This window comes from Rhineura floridana, chromosome 1, assembly GCF_030035675.1.
Source record: "Rhineura floridana isolate rRhiFlo1 chromosome 1, rRhiFlo1.hap2, whole genome shotgun sequence".
Lineage (NCBI taxonomy): Eukaryota > Metazoa > Chordata > Lepidosauria > Squamata > Rhineuridae > Rhineura > Rhineura floridana.
In genome coordinates this window covers 288,898,467-288,917,648 of record NC_084480.1, presented here as the reverse complement: position 1 = coordinate 288,917,648, position 19,182 = coordinate 288,898,467, and the positions used below count along the sequence as shown (strand labels likewise).

Sequence of the window (19,182 nt, the reverse complement as noted above, 5' to 3'; positions counted from 1 at the left end):
CATCTTAACGGAGTTCTCTAGCGAAGAATGGTGGTGGAAGCGGGAGGAGGGTCTGTTCCAGTCTGGACTGGTCCTGTCTAGTTCTTTGCTTCCTGTCATGGTGTGAACAAAGCTGCTTTGGCTGCCGCGGCTCGCGACGCCCCCCCCATCTACTCCATGCTCCATGCGGGGCTGCTTCGGAGTGAGAATAGCGCAAGCGGCCCCTCCCCTCCCCTGTCTGCCCAGTTACAGCCTAGGAAGAGAAATTCTGTCGCCCACATCAGGCGCGTTAGTATGTCTTGCCCGCGGGGAAGCCGGCTGCTGCTGAGCTTACCCTAACAGCCTCCAGCAGGCGTTGGAGGGAGCTGCGATTGCGCTTTGAATAAGCTCCAGGGCTTGTTTGGTGGCATTACACAATGGGAGTTTTCTGTTCTCTGGGATTCTGATGGTATCAGGCCAGTTCAGCCATGAGGGGAAGCTTCAGGGACGATTGGCGGCTCTCCCTCTTGTTTGGTCTTCTGTCCGAGGGGGATGTTTAGCTTTATGGATTGAAAATGCTAAGCGTTTGCCTGTGGCTAAGAAACTGCTGCATTAAACATGGGTTGAAGTGAAGGGGAAGAAACACAATTGGGCTTATGAAAGCAGCTCCCAAACTTAGCAGTGTATTGTTTGGATTAAGCAGTCTATAAATTTTGTTAAATACACAGTGAAGTGCATAACAATGGTGAATTAAATCACTGGTGTTAGCGCTTTGGGAGTTTCAAGAAAGAATATCCTTTAGGAGAGCAAATAGTGAAGGATTCATGCACCATCTTAGCATTGATCTTTTGTGAAGTCCTGTGGATAAAGGGAAAACATTTATTTTACATGAGATTCTTTCTGGAAAATCTGGGGAATGAATTTGAGTAGTAAATAGGTAAGGTACTGTTAATATCTAAAGGTGTTTCCTGACAAAGTATAATTTATAAATTACAGCATAACTTTCTCATTTAGAGTGTTGAAACTTTGTGCTAAAATAGCTCAAAAGTCCAGTGTACACACTAAAACACACAATTATCTGTGAATATAAAATCACTGTAGAAAAAAAAATAAGTTCTAAATTCTTTCTAGTTCTGAGAAAACTTAGTCTGTTTCCTCCTTAAGACCTTAGGAACAGATTAGTTTGCAGTATTGCTACATTGTGTACTTTTATATAGAACTGCCTTTAAATACTGTAAAAGGTCACCCTTGCGGTTGGAAGCACCTGTTTCAGAAAAAAACATGCTTGCTTGATAATTGTTGATAATTGTTTGACACTCTCGGATACTGCATGTGTCTGTTATTTACAAAACTTGTACTAAAACATTATCTTACATTGGTAAGCTTTGTTTTAATACATAAAGAGGTATTGAATTTATAGCTCCTGCTAATGAAGTGGGCACTTCGCATGTCAACAAAAGTAACTGGGGATGTTATCCCTTGTCCCCAATCTCGGGAGCATTCGTAATCTGAGGGATTGGAGGGGCAATTGCTCCCCTCCAGTGAATGGGACCACTAGTATCAGAGCCATCTACTTAAGACAAGGGAGAAAGTTTGTTCTTTTTAGTCAAAACTGCTATTTACAACTGAACTAATATTGCTTAGACTTGCATAAAAACATAGTGGCTGCCATTTTTCCTGAGTTAAATATGAGAATACTTTCTGTCATCCTGACCTACAATTCCCAAATATTTATGCTTATATTTAGATGCACCTGTATAGCTTTATAAAAATAATATCTTCCATAATATTTCTTTGAGTAAGAAAAATCACATCCCTGTATATTAAAATGTTAATGTTTTTTATTTTGTCGCCAAACCTTATTTTGAGTAAGTTTCAGAAAGTAACTACACTAAGGGTGCAATCTGAACTCCCTTTGTGCTAGGCTGGGGGCTGGATTAGGTGGAGGTGTCACTGTTGGAAGGAGTTTGCTCCTGTTAATTACTTTTTGTCTGCTACTTGTCTTGGCAGAACATTTTATCTTTTTTGGACCTGAAAATCCAAATAGGGCAGGGAATTCGTGCCTATACCCTAGGTGATCTTGATTTTTGTCAGGCTTTGTATATGTAAGAACTTCAATATTATTGGATCCAAGGACTGAATTGTAGTTTTGAACTAATGTCATTGTTTCTCTGAATTATAGATCCAGTTATCAATCTAGCATATGGGTTGCTGATAAAAGTGGTCTCTGTTTACCCCAAGTAATTTTATTGCTAAGGCTTAATTTCTCTCAGCAAGTGTTTTATAGAAAAAAGCAAATGTGAATGAATAGCCATGCAGTGTAGCTTTTATAGGTCAGCTAATGTCTCAAGAAAGGTGAGCTGTCGGTTGTTGTTACTATTATTATTATTATTATTATTATTTGATTTATATCCTGCCCTTCCTCCCAGTAGGAGCCCAGGGCAGCAAACAAAAGCACTAAAAACACTTTAAAACATCATAAAAACAGACTTTAAAATATATTAAAACATATTTTTAAAACGGAGTTATTTGTAACTTGCTTTCTTGAGGAAAGTTTCTGTTAACCAAAAGTTAAAAAAATAGGTTCTGTTAAAATTAATCTATATATGTTTTATAGCCACTATAGTAGAATGCTTTTATCCTGCCTTTAACATCATGTCCCTTGGGAAATATTACACTCTTCAGCAGATCTCCGGTTTTCATAATTCAGTATCCATCTTTAATCTAAACTTGTTCATTCTTGTTGAACTCAGATAGCATGCAAGTCTATCATTTATCTAAGTTGTGTATTCCCATCCTTCCCCTTTTTCTCAGAACTTAAGTAACTTCTATAGTATAGACCACTGGCTTTCTTTTTTGGGATTTTCTTGTTTATTCAAAGTGCTGGCAGGTCTATTGAGTTCTACCATCACCCTGTATGACCAGAACATACCAAAAATTCCTTATGCTACATATAGTTGTGGAAATTTGGTAGTGATGGCAGAGTTGTCCGGAGAGCTCTTCTGCCTTTATAGAAATTTCCTTTGAGTATCTCAGTGTTTTCCTGCACATTCCACAATTTTGTTTTAGGCTTTTCCTGGTGGATTTTGAATTGGCCTTCTCTGCAGTCTGTATTCAGACACCAAAGTATGTTCACCAAGAATCCAATATGGCATTCAAGCTGATCTGCACAGGTCCCCTTGGAACTGAAAGCTACAAGTATCTGAGTTTTAGGTGCATGACTTTGAAAACTACATATTTTGTTATACAAATCTAATTTTAAATATTTTTCTATGCAGACCTGAAGCCATGAATTTTAAGATGGAGAAATTTATTTTACTACAAGTCTTAGGATGCATGGGAAGGAAGACTAGAGCTATACAGCTGTTCCTCCTGCCCTTTTTGAAGCCATCGTCATGTTGGATGTGTGCAAGTTTAGAAATACAGTAGATAATGAACTTCACCCTCAAATACAATCTCATATTGTGATCCAGAGATATTTGTTGCTTTATGTGTATTGGATTGTATATCTGATTCTTTCCCCCAATTCCACAGTAGCCTCTGTACAGCATGGATTTTGGAACAAATAGAAGCTTCAGAGTTTTGTTGTAGCATAAAGGGCTGCTTTGGGAGGGCGGGGGGGGGAGGGGAGAAAAATGTGCATACCTCTGGGTCAGTGTTTCCAGAGAGGATCAGAGGACATGAGGATGTCAGTATGAAACTGATTGAAAACTTACTAAGGGAGTCTGATAACTTATAGAGGACAACAGACCGAGTAAGAGAGCCTTGGGCAACTTATAGACAAGTGCAGACTGAACGTCCAGTTTTTCTTAAGCATAGTTGATTTACAGAGATGGATATATTTAGATATTGGTTTTGTGATGATGGATTTGCTTCAGTACTGTTTAATATTTGATGGATCTATTTTTCCTACAGGGCAAACTCTCTGACCAGGTTTACAACTATCCAGAGGGACTAGGAGAAGTGCTTTATCGAGAACAGTTTGACTTCAACGCTGAGCCACCTTGGGAACCTAGCTGATGATAGTAGGGTTCCATCTCCTAACTTGTCCATGTGAGTCTTTTTCTTTTTCTGACTCTTATAGCTGTGTATCAGAGACCTAAACAAAACACAGTAATACATAGGAGCTTATATTTGTCACTTAGCTCAGTTTTGCCTTCTGGGATTTTTTTTTTAATTATTCCAGATAAGTAGAGAAATCTGTGAAGGTCTGCTTGTAATTGAGGAAACCTGTTAGCATTAACTCAGAATCTGTGATGGTATGAGCTCATATATCAAGACCATACGATGCTTCTCCTTAATTGAAAGACATACTTTTCATAAATATTCTGTTCACTTGTAACCTACCTCAGTGTGCTAATTAGGAGATAATGGCTGTTTTAACATTTTATTGATGTTATACATAAATAATCCTTGCTAAATTACTTGAGCACTTCGCTCCAAGGCATGACTTGTTAAGTGCCACATGCTTTTCACAAATAGTTGTTTATTTAATTACTAGAGATTACAGGATTATCTGTTGGACAAAAGTTTTGTACCGGTTAGATACAATTGAAATTATAGTGAGGGAGAGGCATAGAAGGTAGGTACTATATTTCTGAGTCACCACAGCAGGAAATTGGGTTTTGTAGACTTGGCCTCTTATGAGCCATATGCTAAAACTATATTCTGGGTATCATTTTTTTGGTATTAAAAATAATTTACATTAAATTATTCTGAAATAAAAAACTGACTAGTTGAAGCATGCCGTTAGATAATAGACAAAGTTCTAGAAAAGGAATGTACCACATATGAACCCTCAGCTGTACTTGTGTACTAATATATTAAAAGCTGCCTCAGGTAATAATTGTGTTGTATTATAGAAAAAGAATACATCCAAAGCCAAACAGAATTTAAAGAATTTAACCTGAATTTTTTTAAAAATATTATTTTCTGTCAATTATACTTTTGTTTCAACAAAAGTTAAGCATGCAGGGTTTTTTGTTTTGTTAAATTGTTGCTATTTGGGATTGACTCATTTATTTTTATTTCTTAAATTAATATGCCACCGTTCCTTTCAAGCTCAAGGTGGTATACGTGGTTCTCCCCTCTCCATTTTATCCTCACAAAAATCTTGTGAGGTAGGTTAGGCTGAGAGACAGTGACTGGTCTATAGTCATCCAGTGAGCTTAATGCTGAGTGGGATTCGAACCCTGGTCATAGTCCAACACTTTAATCATTACACCACACTGGCCCATCCTACTTGGGAGACCATGGATGTTTAAAGCTTGTGGGTTTCAAACTTGAATATTTCTTCTTCCTGTATCCTCCTCTTCCTCTTCTTTGCATGTAAAGATTTCCACCATCTTTTTCTGGGTTGAGCAAATTATCATTTGCTATGATACCTAAATCAGGCAAACTGTGGTTTGCACAAACTGTAGTTTGAATTCCAGATCAGAATGGGAAATTTCTAGGTGAACTTTCAGAGTGCAGCTATGGTTTGTGTAAATAGACGACATTGCAGCAAACTGTGTTTTGTTGAAACAAGAAAAGGAGCAAGAACTGTGTGAGCCAGAAACCTATTCTAAAAAGCCAAATTGTGATTTGCCTGTTGCATTTGAATCAGACCTATATCTATTTATTGCTTGACACTTTGCAAACAGATGAGGGAAGCATTTCATAGAAGTAAAGAACATTAGGTGTGATTCTTCAAACCATGCTGAAATGCACTCACATGATCTTTATCAGTGCAGGAGTTGAGTCCTGGCAAATCCTAGGCATATTTGTGCTACCTCCATGGAGGCTGCTGAAACTGGCTGGCTGAAGCAACTGAGCCTTGGGAGCTGCTGCATCTGCTGTCATCAAGGCCAGCAGCTTTGTCTAAGGTTGCAAAGCTACTGAGCCATGTGGTATTTGGGGTTTTTCTGGGCTCAGCTGCATGCTCTGGTACTGGAGCAGACTGGGTTGGAACAGAAGGGTTTGTTGCCTTTGTAGATTAATTGTTCTTTATTTCAGTCACTGAGGAACTGGAGTGTTTAATTTGCACAATATTTTTATGGCAACCTTCCTTACCACAGTTTACTACAGTCACATTAAAATCACAGATTAAAACAACCTAACACACTCCAATTTTATCTTAATCTCTTAAATGGACAAAAAAAAATCATTCAAAAGCAACAAGATTTACTACATATCTTGTTGTGTGACAGCTTTTCCTCAATTTCTTAATATACCCGTGTTACATTTTCCTTGTTATAGGCCAGTCTGACATGCTGGGATCGTACTGCTTGCACAGCTGCTCCATAGGATCAGGTCATCTGTTACTTTAGTACCACAGGTAGCCTCTTGTCCAAAGTAAACTGACTAGATTTAGAATTCTTTAAAGTTAGGTAGAGTCTCAAATTTGTCTTGACTAATTGTGTTGTATTACCAATAAATGTCTGCCTGATGAATTGTTGCCCATCTTAAAAACAATCTAGACATTTTTCATGCTTGCAATCCTCATTAAGAGAAACAATGTTTTTGTAGTGCTTACTCACATCAGCTTGTATTTTGCAGTAAGATCTTTTCTACAATATACTAATATTGTAGATTAGTCATCGCTAGTAAATCAAACCTTAACCAGGCAACTTCATGGAAATACTCACCACAAATATACTTGCATCTTGGGTGTGCCTAAGCTTGGAAGAGCCTTGACACACCTTTGTTGTGTGTGAGAGAGAGCTGACTAATAGGCATCCTTAAGTTCTGCTATAAAATGATGTATTAAGGAAAAAGTCAATTAAACATAATGAGCTTATTTGAAACAGTGTATTAATGAAAATTGGCTTGTGTGGGTGTATGTTTAATTTCCCATTAAAACCTTTAGTCTCCTCTTTCAGCTGATGGCTTTGGTAGAAAACCTGCTGCAGCTCTTGTCTCCGAGACTATTATGCCCTTAACCCTGCCTTACTCTGGCCAGCACAGCTCTCTGGGACAGGCAGTTCTTCAAAGAACCTGCTTTGTGTATGCACATGTTCCCTCATTGCCCTGTTGGAAGACAACATGTGGCACATGGAGTTCTGAATATAAGGCTTAACCAAGAGAGAGAATTGGGGTTCAGTAATAATTGTTGGTACTTCAGCTGGCAGACCTGGAAAATGGTGGTTGAAAGCTGGGGAAATGCCCCCCCCTTTCTTACTCAGTCAACTTTGAAGCTTTAAGGTTGATTCATATATATACATTTATTTTGTATGTTACCCTCCCGTATATTTAAATGTTTGCATTTTTTCTCTGCTAAATGACTTCATTAATATAGGAGTTGCTCTGCCCTCTTTAAAGTTAGAGATTGTTAAGGAGGACAGCTAATATAAAAGTAAAGGCTTGGAAAAATGTCTTTCTCCATACTTCTCACTTTCCATTGTTCCAGGCACTGGTTGCTCTCTACTTCGAGGCACATTCTTCAAAGAAAGATTCAGTTGGGGCTGGATTAGGAGTTACCTCCTTCTTCAGGCTTGTCCATACTGGAGTTTACTGTGTGTTTGCAGCTGTTTGCATTTCCATTTAATCTGAGTGGTCCACATGACATTACCCTCAAACACCAGTCTCAGTGCTTTTCCCCTTTAAATTCAGGTTTAACCAGTATGGGGATAATTAAGTTAACATAAGAACATAAGAAGAGTCTGCTGGATCAGGCCAGTGGCCCATCTAGTCCAGCATCCTGTTCTCACAGTGGCCAACCAGGTGCCTGGGGGAAGCCCGCAAGCAGGACCCGAGTGCAAGAACACTCTCCCCTCCTGAGGCTTCCGGCAACTGGTTTTCAGAAGCATGCTGCCTCTGACTAGGGTGGCAGAGCACAGCCATCATGGCTAGTAGCCATTGATAGCCCTGTCCTCCATGAATTTGTCTAATCTTCTTTTAAAGCCGTCCAAGCTGGTGGCCATTACTGCATCTTGTGGGAGCAAATTCCATAGTTTAACTATGCGCTGAGTAAAGAAGTACTTCCTTTTGTCTGTCCTGAATCTTCCAACATTCAGCTTCTTTGAATGTCCACGAGTTCTAGCATTATGAGAGAGGGACAAGAACTTTTCTCTATCCACTTTCTCAATGCCATGCATAATTTTATACACTTCTATCATGTCTCCTCTGACCCGCCTTTTCTCTAAACTAAAAAGCCCCAAATGCTGCAACCTTTCCTCGTAAGGGAGTTGCTCCATCCCCTTGATCATTCTGGTTGCCCTCTTCTGAACCTTTTCCAACTCTATAATATCCTTTTTGAGATGATTTTTTGTACACAGTATTCCAAATGCGGCCGCACCATAGATTTATACAACGGCATTATGATATCGGCTGTTTTATTTTCAATACCTTTCCTAATTATCGCTAGCATGGAATTTGCCTTTTTCACAGCTGCCGCACACTGGGTTGGAGAAAATCAGCCTCTAAACTGCTCCATTTGGGGTTGCAGATGAGTTTTCTGTGTTTTGGGTGGGTGGATCTGTATTCACTTTCTGCTGCTCCCCTTTCCATGTTCACTATGTACTCCATGCTTTCATGTCTTTTGCAGCTGTGATCGTAACTATTTCCAGTATGCTGAGCGTAGGAGCATAGCTCTCTCCCTTTCTTTCCCTTTCCTTCCCCCTTCTTCTCCACACATATATACACACAAAATATTCTGTTGATCTCTTAGATTTGCACAAAACCAGAAATCAGAAATTTGCACAAGCAAATCTCATTAACAATTTCTACACCAGCATTAATCTGAAGTGTGCTGAGAATTTACAATTACCTGTGTGCTTTTCTGCACTTCCTGGGCAGGGGAAAAGGTGGTGTGCATGCAGCTATTTGCACACATGCTCTGTTGGTACTTAATTGGCATGACAGAATCAACAAATTAGAAAGTGGGGGGGGAACCAAAAGGGACTGCCTTCTGGTATGAACGGAAAAACCCGATATTGTTCCTTATGCACAGATTCGAATACATGAGGGTGTGGACTACTCGGGCCAATTTGAATAGGGAAAGAGTGGATTAACAGCTAAATAGTGGTCAAATGTGGACATTCCTCTCTAAAGACCAGTAGTATAGTGGCAAATTCAGGAGTGCAGGGTCCCTTCATGTTAGTCACAGCTATGCCCCCTCCCCCTTTTTTGCTGTTGGGTTGAGAATGAGATCTGGTGAATGCCTTCTCCCACAACAACAGATGTCCCTAGCAACCAATAAGCATGAAAGAGGGGAGTGTTTGCTATTGGGAAGAGTCTTCTCAATGGCTGACTCATCTCCTTTCAGTCTGATTGGCTCCAATCAGCAGGAAAGGACAAGGAAACATGTTAGAAGACTCTTCTCAGTGGCCAACACACTCGTCTTTCATGCTAATTGGCTCACAGGTTGCTGGAGACATAGGGACTCTGCTGGGAGCCTGCTCCCAAAAACGTAAGGGATCTAAGACCCACTGAGACCCTGGATGACTACATCCCTGCTAAAGACACTGTTTCTACTGCCTTCGTAGCGAAACTTGAAGGTCCCATTGCTCCAGTGTGTCTTGAAGAGATGGTGGTGGTGGCACTGATATTATAAGTCTTCAGTTCAGAATAGAAAACTTATATGATAGCTTGATACAGAGAAAAATCACTAACGGGATGGATTGTACTAAATTGCAAGAAAAAGCCAAATTTAAATCACTATTTTCTTTTTAGTTAATGCATTATTTTAGATATTTTCTAAATTAACTGTATACTCATAACCCTAAGAACATACAGGGTGGTGTCTGACTAAGCTATACTCATGACTAAAGTTTCATTGGGTCTACTGTATGACTTAGTCAAATACCACCCCTTGATTTAAAACTGAATAGAGCCTTTACACAACCTCGGATGGTATGCTAGCTTTTTAAAAAAACTTACTTTTTCTTAATATTTTAGAAAAATGATACAAGATGCACTGCTTCTTTTTAGATAACTTAATGCTCATGATCATGTCAGTCTGTATTAGAATTACACTCACACTGCATATGGCACAAGAAATTGTATTTTACTATTAAACAAAATTTTATCATATAACTGCCATGCCTTTATCTCACAAAAAGTAAATATTGACCTGAAGCAAAGGCTAATAGTAGTTACTGAGCAGATGGGTGTTGCCATGAAGTGGAAGGTAAATGTCTGTGTTCTTGGTCTGTAGGGCTATACATATTTGCAGTTAGTACTAACTCCAAGCCATTTGCCAAAATGGGGTAGTTGCTAAGCATAAGAGATATCACCCAGATAGATCAGTGGATGACACCTGTGATGACTTACTACTCGCTGGCCCTTAAGCCTTATTAAATACATGAACTACTGTGCTGTATGAAGACTGCCAGAGATGATTCCCCCACATTTTAAAACTTAAAAATAAAAGCAGCCTCTCATAAAAGAATAATAAATTCAGTTGTAAGAGAATGCTGCCTGCTTTTGATATACTGTTCCCATCTTCATAGACCATGGTTTATGAACCAAAGAATGAGTGTCAGGCCTATGTGCTCCTCCCTCACCCTTCCTTTCCTGTGCCCGCTTTGACAACAATCCTGGTTGGTTGACTTACCTGCTAGATCTGAAATTGGGAAGTCTAGTTTAATGTTGGTTTATTAACCAGGATATTAATCCAGGATTCTGCCTTGGGGATGGATAACTTTTCCAAGCCTCCTGTACCCAAGTAGTAAAAATTCTACAACTGGAATTTGATGACTGTTCTACAATTTGAGTAAAATGGCATATGGTGGTATATCTGACTAAGTCTTACTTGAAGTGTATCCATTGATTTTGATGTGTCTACTCCGAGTATGATTTAGTCAGATACCACCCACAGTAGAGTCCTTTTGGGACTGTATCACTTCAGGCTGCCAGTGGCGATTACATTTTTAAAGATTGCACAAAAAGCTTGCTACAAATGGAAAACTGGCACACTATGGGAGTGCTAGGCTAGAAATCTCCCCTTATTGTGCTAGTTTGCTACATATGAGGATTGTCCATCAGTAACGAAGTAGGCAGCATTCACTCCAGGTTAATTTGTTGATAGCATGCCAAGCAGTGGGTGGGGCTGGAGCCAAAAACAGGTGGGGCCACCCCTTTTCTGTCCCTCCCCATCTCTCACTCTTTCTGCCACTCCTCCTCTCTCTCCCTCATCCTCAGGCTGTGAGAAGAGGAACAGATTGCTCTTACGAAAGGTCTGAACTGATGACTTGGAGAGGATTTTTTTCTCCCCCTTCTATCACTGTGTCCTTTTTGACTCCCCTTTCCCATTTCCCCCTTCTTTCTCTGGGCTCTCCACACTTGCATGAAATTAGGCCAAGGGCCGCAGTCTGCCTACCCCTCACCAGTAATCTGAAACGGTAGTCCCTGAAAGAGTACCATACGTAAGATACATAAGAATTCTCACAGTGGCCAACCTTTCTGAAAGGCTGCACTGCACTGTTAGCAATGTTGATTTTTTAATTATCTTCTGTCAAACAGTTTGTTGCATAACTTAAGGATCCGGCTCTAAGGCTTTGCAGCCCGTCCCTTGTGTTTCTTGGTTTATGACTGTCGGCTTTGCGGAATACGGCTGAGATGAAAGGATTTCTAGAGGATGCAAACTACTCCATTGGCTTACTGGATGAAGGAGTAAACGTTGGAGACGTCATTGACAATTATATTTATGAACATACTCGTGTAAGTGTTGTTTTCATTATTTTTATTCATTATTTAATACCTCAGACTCAAACAATATATCAGTGTGGTTGTACAAGACTTCAGTTAAAACCAAAACAACATAACAAATAAAACTGAAGCAAAAGAGATTAAATAAACAGAAGTAAAGAATGGGTCATCGGATAAGAACAGTATAAAAACAGTAAATCATTTTAATAAGAAGGCTTGCTGAAATAAACAAGTCTTACATTGGTATTTAAAACGCATTACAGACAATACCAGCATGGCTTCATTAGACAGAGTTCTTTAACCCCGGAGCCACCACACTTAAATGCACAATTTCTTGTTGAGGACTGCCAGACACGGTCAGATGTGCCTCAGTGGCAGATTACAAAGATCAGGCAGGTTTATAGAGAACAAGCCAGCCTTTTAAGTATACTGGCCCTGGGTTGTTTCAGACTTTGTATACTAATAGGAAGAACTTGAAGATAGCTTGGTATCATACTGGCAGCCAGTGCAGCTCTCTTGACACAGATACTATATGTAGAATTCTGCACCAGCTTCAAAGGTAGCCCAACAGAGTGTGTTACAGTAATCTATGTTTGATGTTACCGTTCCTTGAACCACTGTAGCCAAGTTATCCAGGAATGGTTGCAGCTGATGCACTAGTTGAAGCTGATAAAAAGCACTCCTAGGCAATGAGTCTCAAGTGACAATGCTAGATCTAGGAGTACTCCACACTGTGTATCTGCTCCTTCAGAGGGAGCGCAACTCCATACAGAGCAGGTAACCAACCTATCTCCTAGACATGGGAACTGCTTACCTATAGCACTTCAATCTTGCCAGAATTTAAATTCGGTTTATTGGCCCTCATCAGCCTCACCTATTGCAAACAGACATTGGTCCAGAACTTGCACAGCCTCACTTGGTTTGACTATTGACTTTCATATTTAGAAATGTTCAACCACAAATAAGCTGGCAAAGCTGGATATTTTCGTGGTGTGACTGGGGAAAATGGAGGTGAAATGTCTGGACAATAATTAACAAAATGGAAAATGTCCCCATAACTGCCAGCTGCTCATTTTATCATTGTAGTTATTTTTACTCTTAACTGTAGATTCACTATTGTCTTTCTTTCTAGAATGGAAAAAATGCTTTTTTCGTTGGTGATCTGGGAAAGTTGATTAAACAGCACATCCAGTGGCAGAATGTAATGGCACCAGTAAAGCCATTTTACAATGTAAAATGTAACTCTACCCCAGGAGTACTTGAAATACTGGCAGCTCTTGGATCTGGGTTTGCATGTTCAAGTAAAGTAAGTATTTGTCTTCACATTGTTTAAGCCAACCTTCTCCAACCTGGTGCCCTCCAGATGTTTGCGAGCACAGCTGCTATCAACTCCATCACAGCCATACTGGATGGAGTTGATGGGTGTTGTGATCCAAAACATCTGGAGGACACCAGGTTCAAGAAGACTGCTCCAACTGTTGTTAGCATTTTTATGTCTATAAGAGCTTGCCCACTCCTTCAGAACAGCTTCAGAGGTCCTTTACCTCTACCACCAAAACTTAGGTGGTTGGTGACTAGAGACAGTCGTGTGATGAACCTGGTGCGAGATGCAAGTGTTGTTGAACCGATCAGGAACAGTGACCATAGTGCTATGAAATTAAACATGCATGTAAATGGCTAATTGCCAAGAACATCCAACATGGTCACATTTGCCATCAAAAAAGGAAACTTCCCAAAAATGAGAGGACTGGTAAAAAGAAAGTTGTAAGACAAAGTCCAGAGAGTCAAATCATTCCAAACTGCTTGGGAGTTGCTTAACAAAACAATAATAGAAGCTCAACTGGTGTGTATACCACAGATCATGAAGGATACCACCAGGGTCAAAAGGATGCTAGCACGGTTAACGAGCAGAGTCAAAGAAGCTATTAGAGGCAAGATGTCTTCCTTCAAAAAATGGAGTCTTGTCCAAATGAGGAAAATAAAAAGGAACATCAACTCTGACAAAACAAATGCAAGAAGACAATAAGGGATGCTAAAGACTTTGAGGAGCACATTGCTGCAAATATTAAAACCAATAACAAAAATTATTTAAATACATTCAAAGCAGGAGACTGTCTAAGGAGGTGATTGGACCCTTGGATGATAAGAGAGTCAAAGGTGTACTAAAGCGGGATAAGGAGATTGCAGAGAAGCTAAATGAATTTTTTGCATCTGTCTTCATAGTAGAGGATATAGGGCAGATCCCTGAACCTGAACTAACATCTGCAGGAATGGAGTCTGAGGAACTGAGGCAAATAGTGGTGACGAGAAATGAAGTTCTAGGCTTAATAGACAAAAACTGACAAATTGCTGGGTCCAGATGGCATCCACTCAAGAGTTGTCAAAGAACTCAAATGTGAAATTGCTGATCTTCTAACAAAAATATGTAACTTGTTCCTCAGATCTGCCTCCATACCTGAGGAGTAGAAAGTGGCCAATGTAACGCCAATCTTTAAACAGGGATCCAGGGGAGATCCTGGAAATTATAGGCCGGTTAAATTAACATCTGTCCCAGAAAAACTGGTAGAAAGTATTATTAAAGACAAATTAACCAAGCAGATTTGTCAAGGATTATCAATACCTCGGCACAGTCATTAACCAAAATGGAGACAACAGTCAAGAAATCAGAAGAAGGCTAGGACTGGGGAGGACAGCTATGAGAGAACTAGAAAAGGTCCTCAAATGCAAAGATGTATCACTGAACACCAAAGTCAGGATCATTCAGACCATGGCATTCCCGATCTTTATGTATGGATGTGAAAGTTGGGCAGTGAAAAAAGTGGGTAAGAGAAAAATCAATTCATTTGAAATGTGGTGTTGGAGGAGAGCTTTGTGCATACCATGGACTGCGAAAAAGACAAATAATTGGGTGTTAGAGCAAATTAAACCAGAACTGTCACTAGAAGCTAAAATGATGAAACTGAGGTTATCATACCTTGGACACATAACGAGAAGACATGATTCACTAGAAAAGACAATAATGCTGGGGAAAACAGAAGGGAGTAGAAAAAGAGGAAGGCCAAAGAAGAGATGGATTGATTCCATAAAGGAAGCCACAGACCTGAACAAGATCTGAACAGGGTGGCTCACGACAGATGCTCTTGGAGGTCACTGATTCATAGGGTCACCATAAGTCGTAATCGACTTGAAGGCACATAACAACCACCACCACCACCTCCAAGCTTATAGAAGAATATGCCCAATGGACAAAGAGAGCAGTGTAACCCACCATGTCATGTGTTCATCACTCTGGAGAACTGAATGTTGGAAGATTCAGGACAGACAAAGAAAGTACTTCTTCACACAGCATATAGTCTATGGAATTTGCTCCCACAGGAGGCAGTGATGGCCACCAACTTGGATGGCTTTAAAATAAGATTAGACAAATTCATGGAGGATGAGGCTATCAGTGGCTACTACTGTGCTCTGCCATCATAGTCAGATGCACTATGCTTCTGAAAACCAGTTGCCGGAAGCCGCAGGAGAGGACAGTCCTGTTTGCAGGCTTCCTATTGGCATCTGGCTGGCCACTGTGAGAACAGGATGCTGGACTGGCTGGATTCCTCATACTTTCTTAACCTGTTTATGAAGCATCTACCCTCCTGGCAGTCACATGATCTTGGCTAGTTTGTGTGTGTTAATACTTTGCCTTCCACTTAAATTATCCCTAAAGTGGCTTACAACAGATTACAATACAAAAACAACATTCCTCTGGCCAGTTACAAAAGTCAAAGTGAACTTCCCCTCACTTCTGCAGTTCTAGGTCAACTAGCATTTGGAGAAGAGTGTTCTTTTTAGAAAAAAAGGGATGAGCAAGCTCCCTGTGCATTCTCTGGACAGTGGCTAGGTCCAAATTTGTCGTTCCAGCTTTATAAATACAATTTTATTCTCCTGTGCTTGCAGTGTTTGGTTCCTGGCCTTTTTATTCTTAATGCTGTTGGCTTGTTTACTGGATTTCCTATTTTATTCTGACATTGTACAGTATTGGGCTTAACGTTGTAAGGCTTTTATAAACCACCTTGGATGTGTTTATGACAGAAAAGTAGGATATAAACATCTCAAGTGAAAAAATGCATGGAATGCATTTTTGACCATAGCATTGTAATGCAGAGATGTTGCATGTTACCTCAGGCATATTCTATACTATTTAGGAACACAGAAAGCTGCCTTATAACCAGGCCAGACTTCATTGTTTTAGCCCAGTATTGTCTACTCTGACCAGCAGCAGCTCTCCAAGATGAACTGAGTTTTTCACATTGCCTGCTACCTGCATCAGTTAACCAGAGACACAAGAGATTGAACTTGGGACCTTCTCCATGCAAAGCATGTGATCTACCACTGAACTGTGGCTCCTTTCCATCCCATGAACTTATTTATATCATTCAAGGTTTTTGTGTCTGACTTTGAAGCTTTCATAAATTACTGGAGTAAATCACAAACCTAAAGGACCATTATGATGTCTCAAGATCAACTAGGGATGACCAGTTTTACCAATATAACCTGCATAGTATGTTTGAACATAACATGCATGTAGGACAGCTCCATAGTGTCAAGGCCAAGGATAAAGATATTTCAGAAGCTTTGTAAGCGGCCACTTACTTTAAAAAAAAAAAAAGACCTTTAGGCTGGCTTTAGGTTTCTGGAGATAAACAACTTAAGGTATGTTGAAAAAAATAACTTTTGATAACAAATACTGGGTTAGGTTTTACTCTTTCTTATAGAACCATCGTTGTAACTTTAAAGAATTCCAACTTTATATAATCCGTAAATCTTCTTGACAACCTTTATTTACCTTTATAACCTTGTTTAAATGTTTGTTTCAGACTGAAATGGCACTGGTTCAAGACTTGGGCATTTCTCCTGAAAATGTTATATTCACAAATCCTTGCAAGCAAGCTTCTCAGATAAAATACGCAGCAAAAATTGGAGTAAACATTTTGACATGTGACAGTGAACTAGAATTAAAGAAAATTGCTAGGAATCATCCAAATGCAAAGTAAGCATACAGAAATGTGTTCATTTTACTTTCCATTGTGGGAATTTGGATTACAGTGAATGATTATAAAACAATGAAGATTCTTGTGGCACCTTAAAAGACTAACAAATATTATGTCATAAGCTTCTGTGAACTAGAGCCCACTTAATTAGATTTAATATATGTTTATAATGAATTATTTCTAAAAGGGTAATCTTCTGAAATCCTTCCTGCAGAGTAGTCTCCTTTGGGTGTACTAACATGCATCTCTTTACAACTTGAGAGTGTATACCTTGATATTGAGACCCAAATACTAGTTAGGTGTGTTTGACATCGTAGTTCTAAGCTATTGCTTTTGAAGATTCTACTAACTTTCCCTGACATTGTTTTATCAAGATACCTTAAAACTTCTTTTGACTCAGAAGCTGCTTCTCCAGGGTTACGTGGGCAGACCAAGATACCTTAACTTCTTTGACTCGGAAGCTATTCCTGCCTGGGTTATGTGGGCAGACAATATTAAAATATGAATATATATATATATATACACACACACACAATTTTCTGCTTGGAACTCTGGCATCATGATGGAACGTATCACATGTTTGTTCAGATCACCATCTGTGAGAATTATCTCAAGATCCCTTGAGCTGGTCCAGAATGTTTCAGGGGGAAAAACTCAAGTACAAATCTGGAACAGGCTGCTATATGCTGTGTGCCAGAACTGTGGTGCTGCACCAGAAGTGCACATCAAGTTTTCTTCTAGTTTACTGGGGTAGCATCAGCCTGAAGGAGGAACAAAGGTATGGCGGTGGATTATCTAAAGCAAATAAGGCAGTTAGTGGTAAGTACATGCCCCTTTGAAATAATGGAATATAAAGGCTGCATGTCAACCTCTGGCTTGCTTCAGTAGTGTACTGTTCTGGCAGACTTCCTGGGCCTTGAGAGAAGAGTTCATTCAGGAAACGAGTGATGCAATTTGGCACCTCATTTCTCATTTTCAGCCTTTGTGTAAAAAGGTGACTGGAATTAAGTATCCTTGTAATAGGGCAATGATTGCCACTCTTTCACACATTCAAGAAATGCCAGCTCTTTCTTAATCTGCTTCCAAACTACTGATGCATATTGTGATCCAAATCTTTTCGATCAAATATCTTGAGTATTAAGAAAAGGGATAATATGTGGTTGCATGCTTTTAAGGGCATATCTGTATGGCTGCTGCTGACTTCCTTTTTGGGCACTGTAATACACAACTGGAAATTTAAAGATGTTACTTCCCCCTCCTTCAGATATCCCCAACACTGACCATGCAGTCACTTCTGTTAACTGTGTGAATCACAGAAGACTAGCACAGTCATTGGTGGAGTATGAGGTTTGCAAGGCTATTGGTGCATTGAGTTCCCAAAGTAAGGTGCAGTAGACTTGGCCCTAAAAATGTTAATGCGGGCATTTTGAGAGTGATAATTATGTATCCCTCTCAAGACCAATATTGGCAACTAACTGATGCTCAGGTTTGCAAGAAATGACCCATCATTCTGGGAACCAAGGATTTGTTACGCTCTTGGCCACCCATTAAATTTTAGTTTCTTGGAAAGATATAATCCGTGTTATCTTCAAAGAAAATGCTTCCCACTAGCTAATTCTAGCTACTACAGAAAGAAGCACGCACTGAAGCTAATAAAGCTAGAATTAATGCTTCAAAAATAGTACCTAGTAACAGGGAATATATGGGATGCCTTCTACTTTAAATCAGCCATATTTTATAAAGCAAACAATATAAAAAAACCGGCCATAGACCTGATTCACACATAAAGCCAAGCCATGGCTTAGTGTGAACACATGGGCTCCTAGAGAGGCAATTACAAATTCAAACCACTGTTTGGCTTAGCGTTAAATGCAAACTAAGTCATATTCAGAACATTTTGAAAGAAGTTGTCACTCAGGAACTTGAAGATATCCATGACTATATCTAAGGTAATGTATTTTTATTGCAGCGGTCAACAGGTTTTTCTGCCACAACAGAGTCATTAGGTGCTGCATTTCCAAACCCCTTATTTTTTTCAACTCCATATTTTAGGCCCTAATTGCTAGTTTTCTCTCTGTACAGGATTGTTTTATTAGGTTCACTTGACTCGTCCATCGGTGGAACTGGAGTATTGGCAACATAATCAACATACTTCTGACAGTCTTCAGGCTTCACATGTGCTGATGCTGCTGTAAACCAACTGTGCCCCAATCATCTTCCCCTTCTCTTAGGCTCTTGCTTCATATTGCCACAGAAGACATTAATGGAGATGAAGAGATGAACATGAAGTTTGGCACCACCCTGAAGAACTGTCGGCACCTCATGGAATGTGCTAAGGAGCTGAATGTCCAAATAGTTGGTGTTAAGTAAGTAATCATGTCACTTCTTCCTCATCTTTCCACCATGCTACTGATTTTTAATGTGAAACAGAAAAGCAGTAGACTTAAATTATATATGCTATCACTAATGCTGAAATGTTTATGATTGGACATCTAGAATGTCCATAAAACTAGCCACCTAACTATGTTTTCAATCATATCTCATGAATAGTAGTAAAATG

At 39.6% G+C, this 19,182-nt stretch overlaps 1 protein-coding gene across 3 annotated transcripts in view; it reads left to right on the top strand.

Annotated features, from left to right (window-relative positions):
• The window catches only part of AZIN1 (antizyme inhibitor 1), a 44,589-nt gene that overhangs the window by 3,865 nt on the left and 21,542 nt on the right, over nt 1-19,182 (top strand). For 2 of the 3 annotated variants that reach the window (XM_061604693.1, XM_061604676.1), the window contains exons 2-6: nt 3,874-4,011; nt 11,401-11,598; nt 12,719-12,892; nt 16,449-16,621; nt 18,854-18,988. In XM_061604693.1, coding sequence (XP_061460677.1) covers nt 11,497-11,598; nt 12,719-12,892; nt 16,449-16,621; nt 18,854-18,988 — 584 coding nt within the window. In that variant the 5' untranslated portion in view covers nt 3,874-4,011; nt 11,401-11,496. Of the gene's footprint in view, nt 1-3,873; nt 4,012-6,195; nt 6,275-11,400; nt 11,599-12,718; nt 12,893-16,448; nt 16,622-18,853; nt 18,989-19,182 lie in introns of all 3 variants that reach the window. The other variant, XM_061604685.1, reaches the window with a different exon arrangement.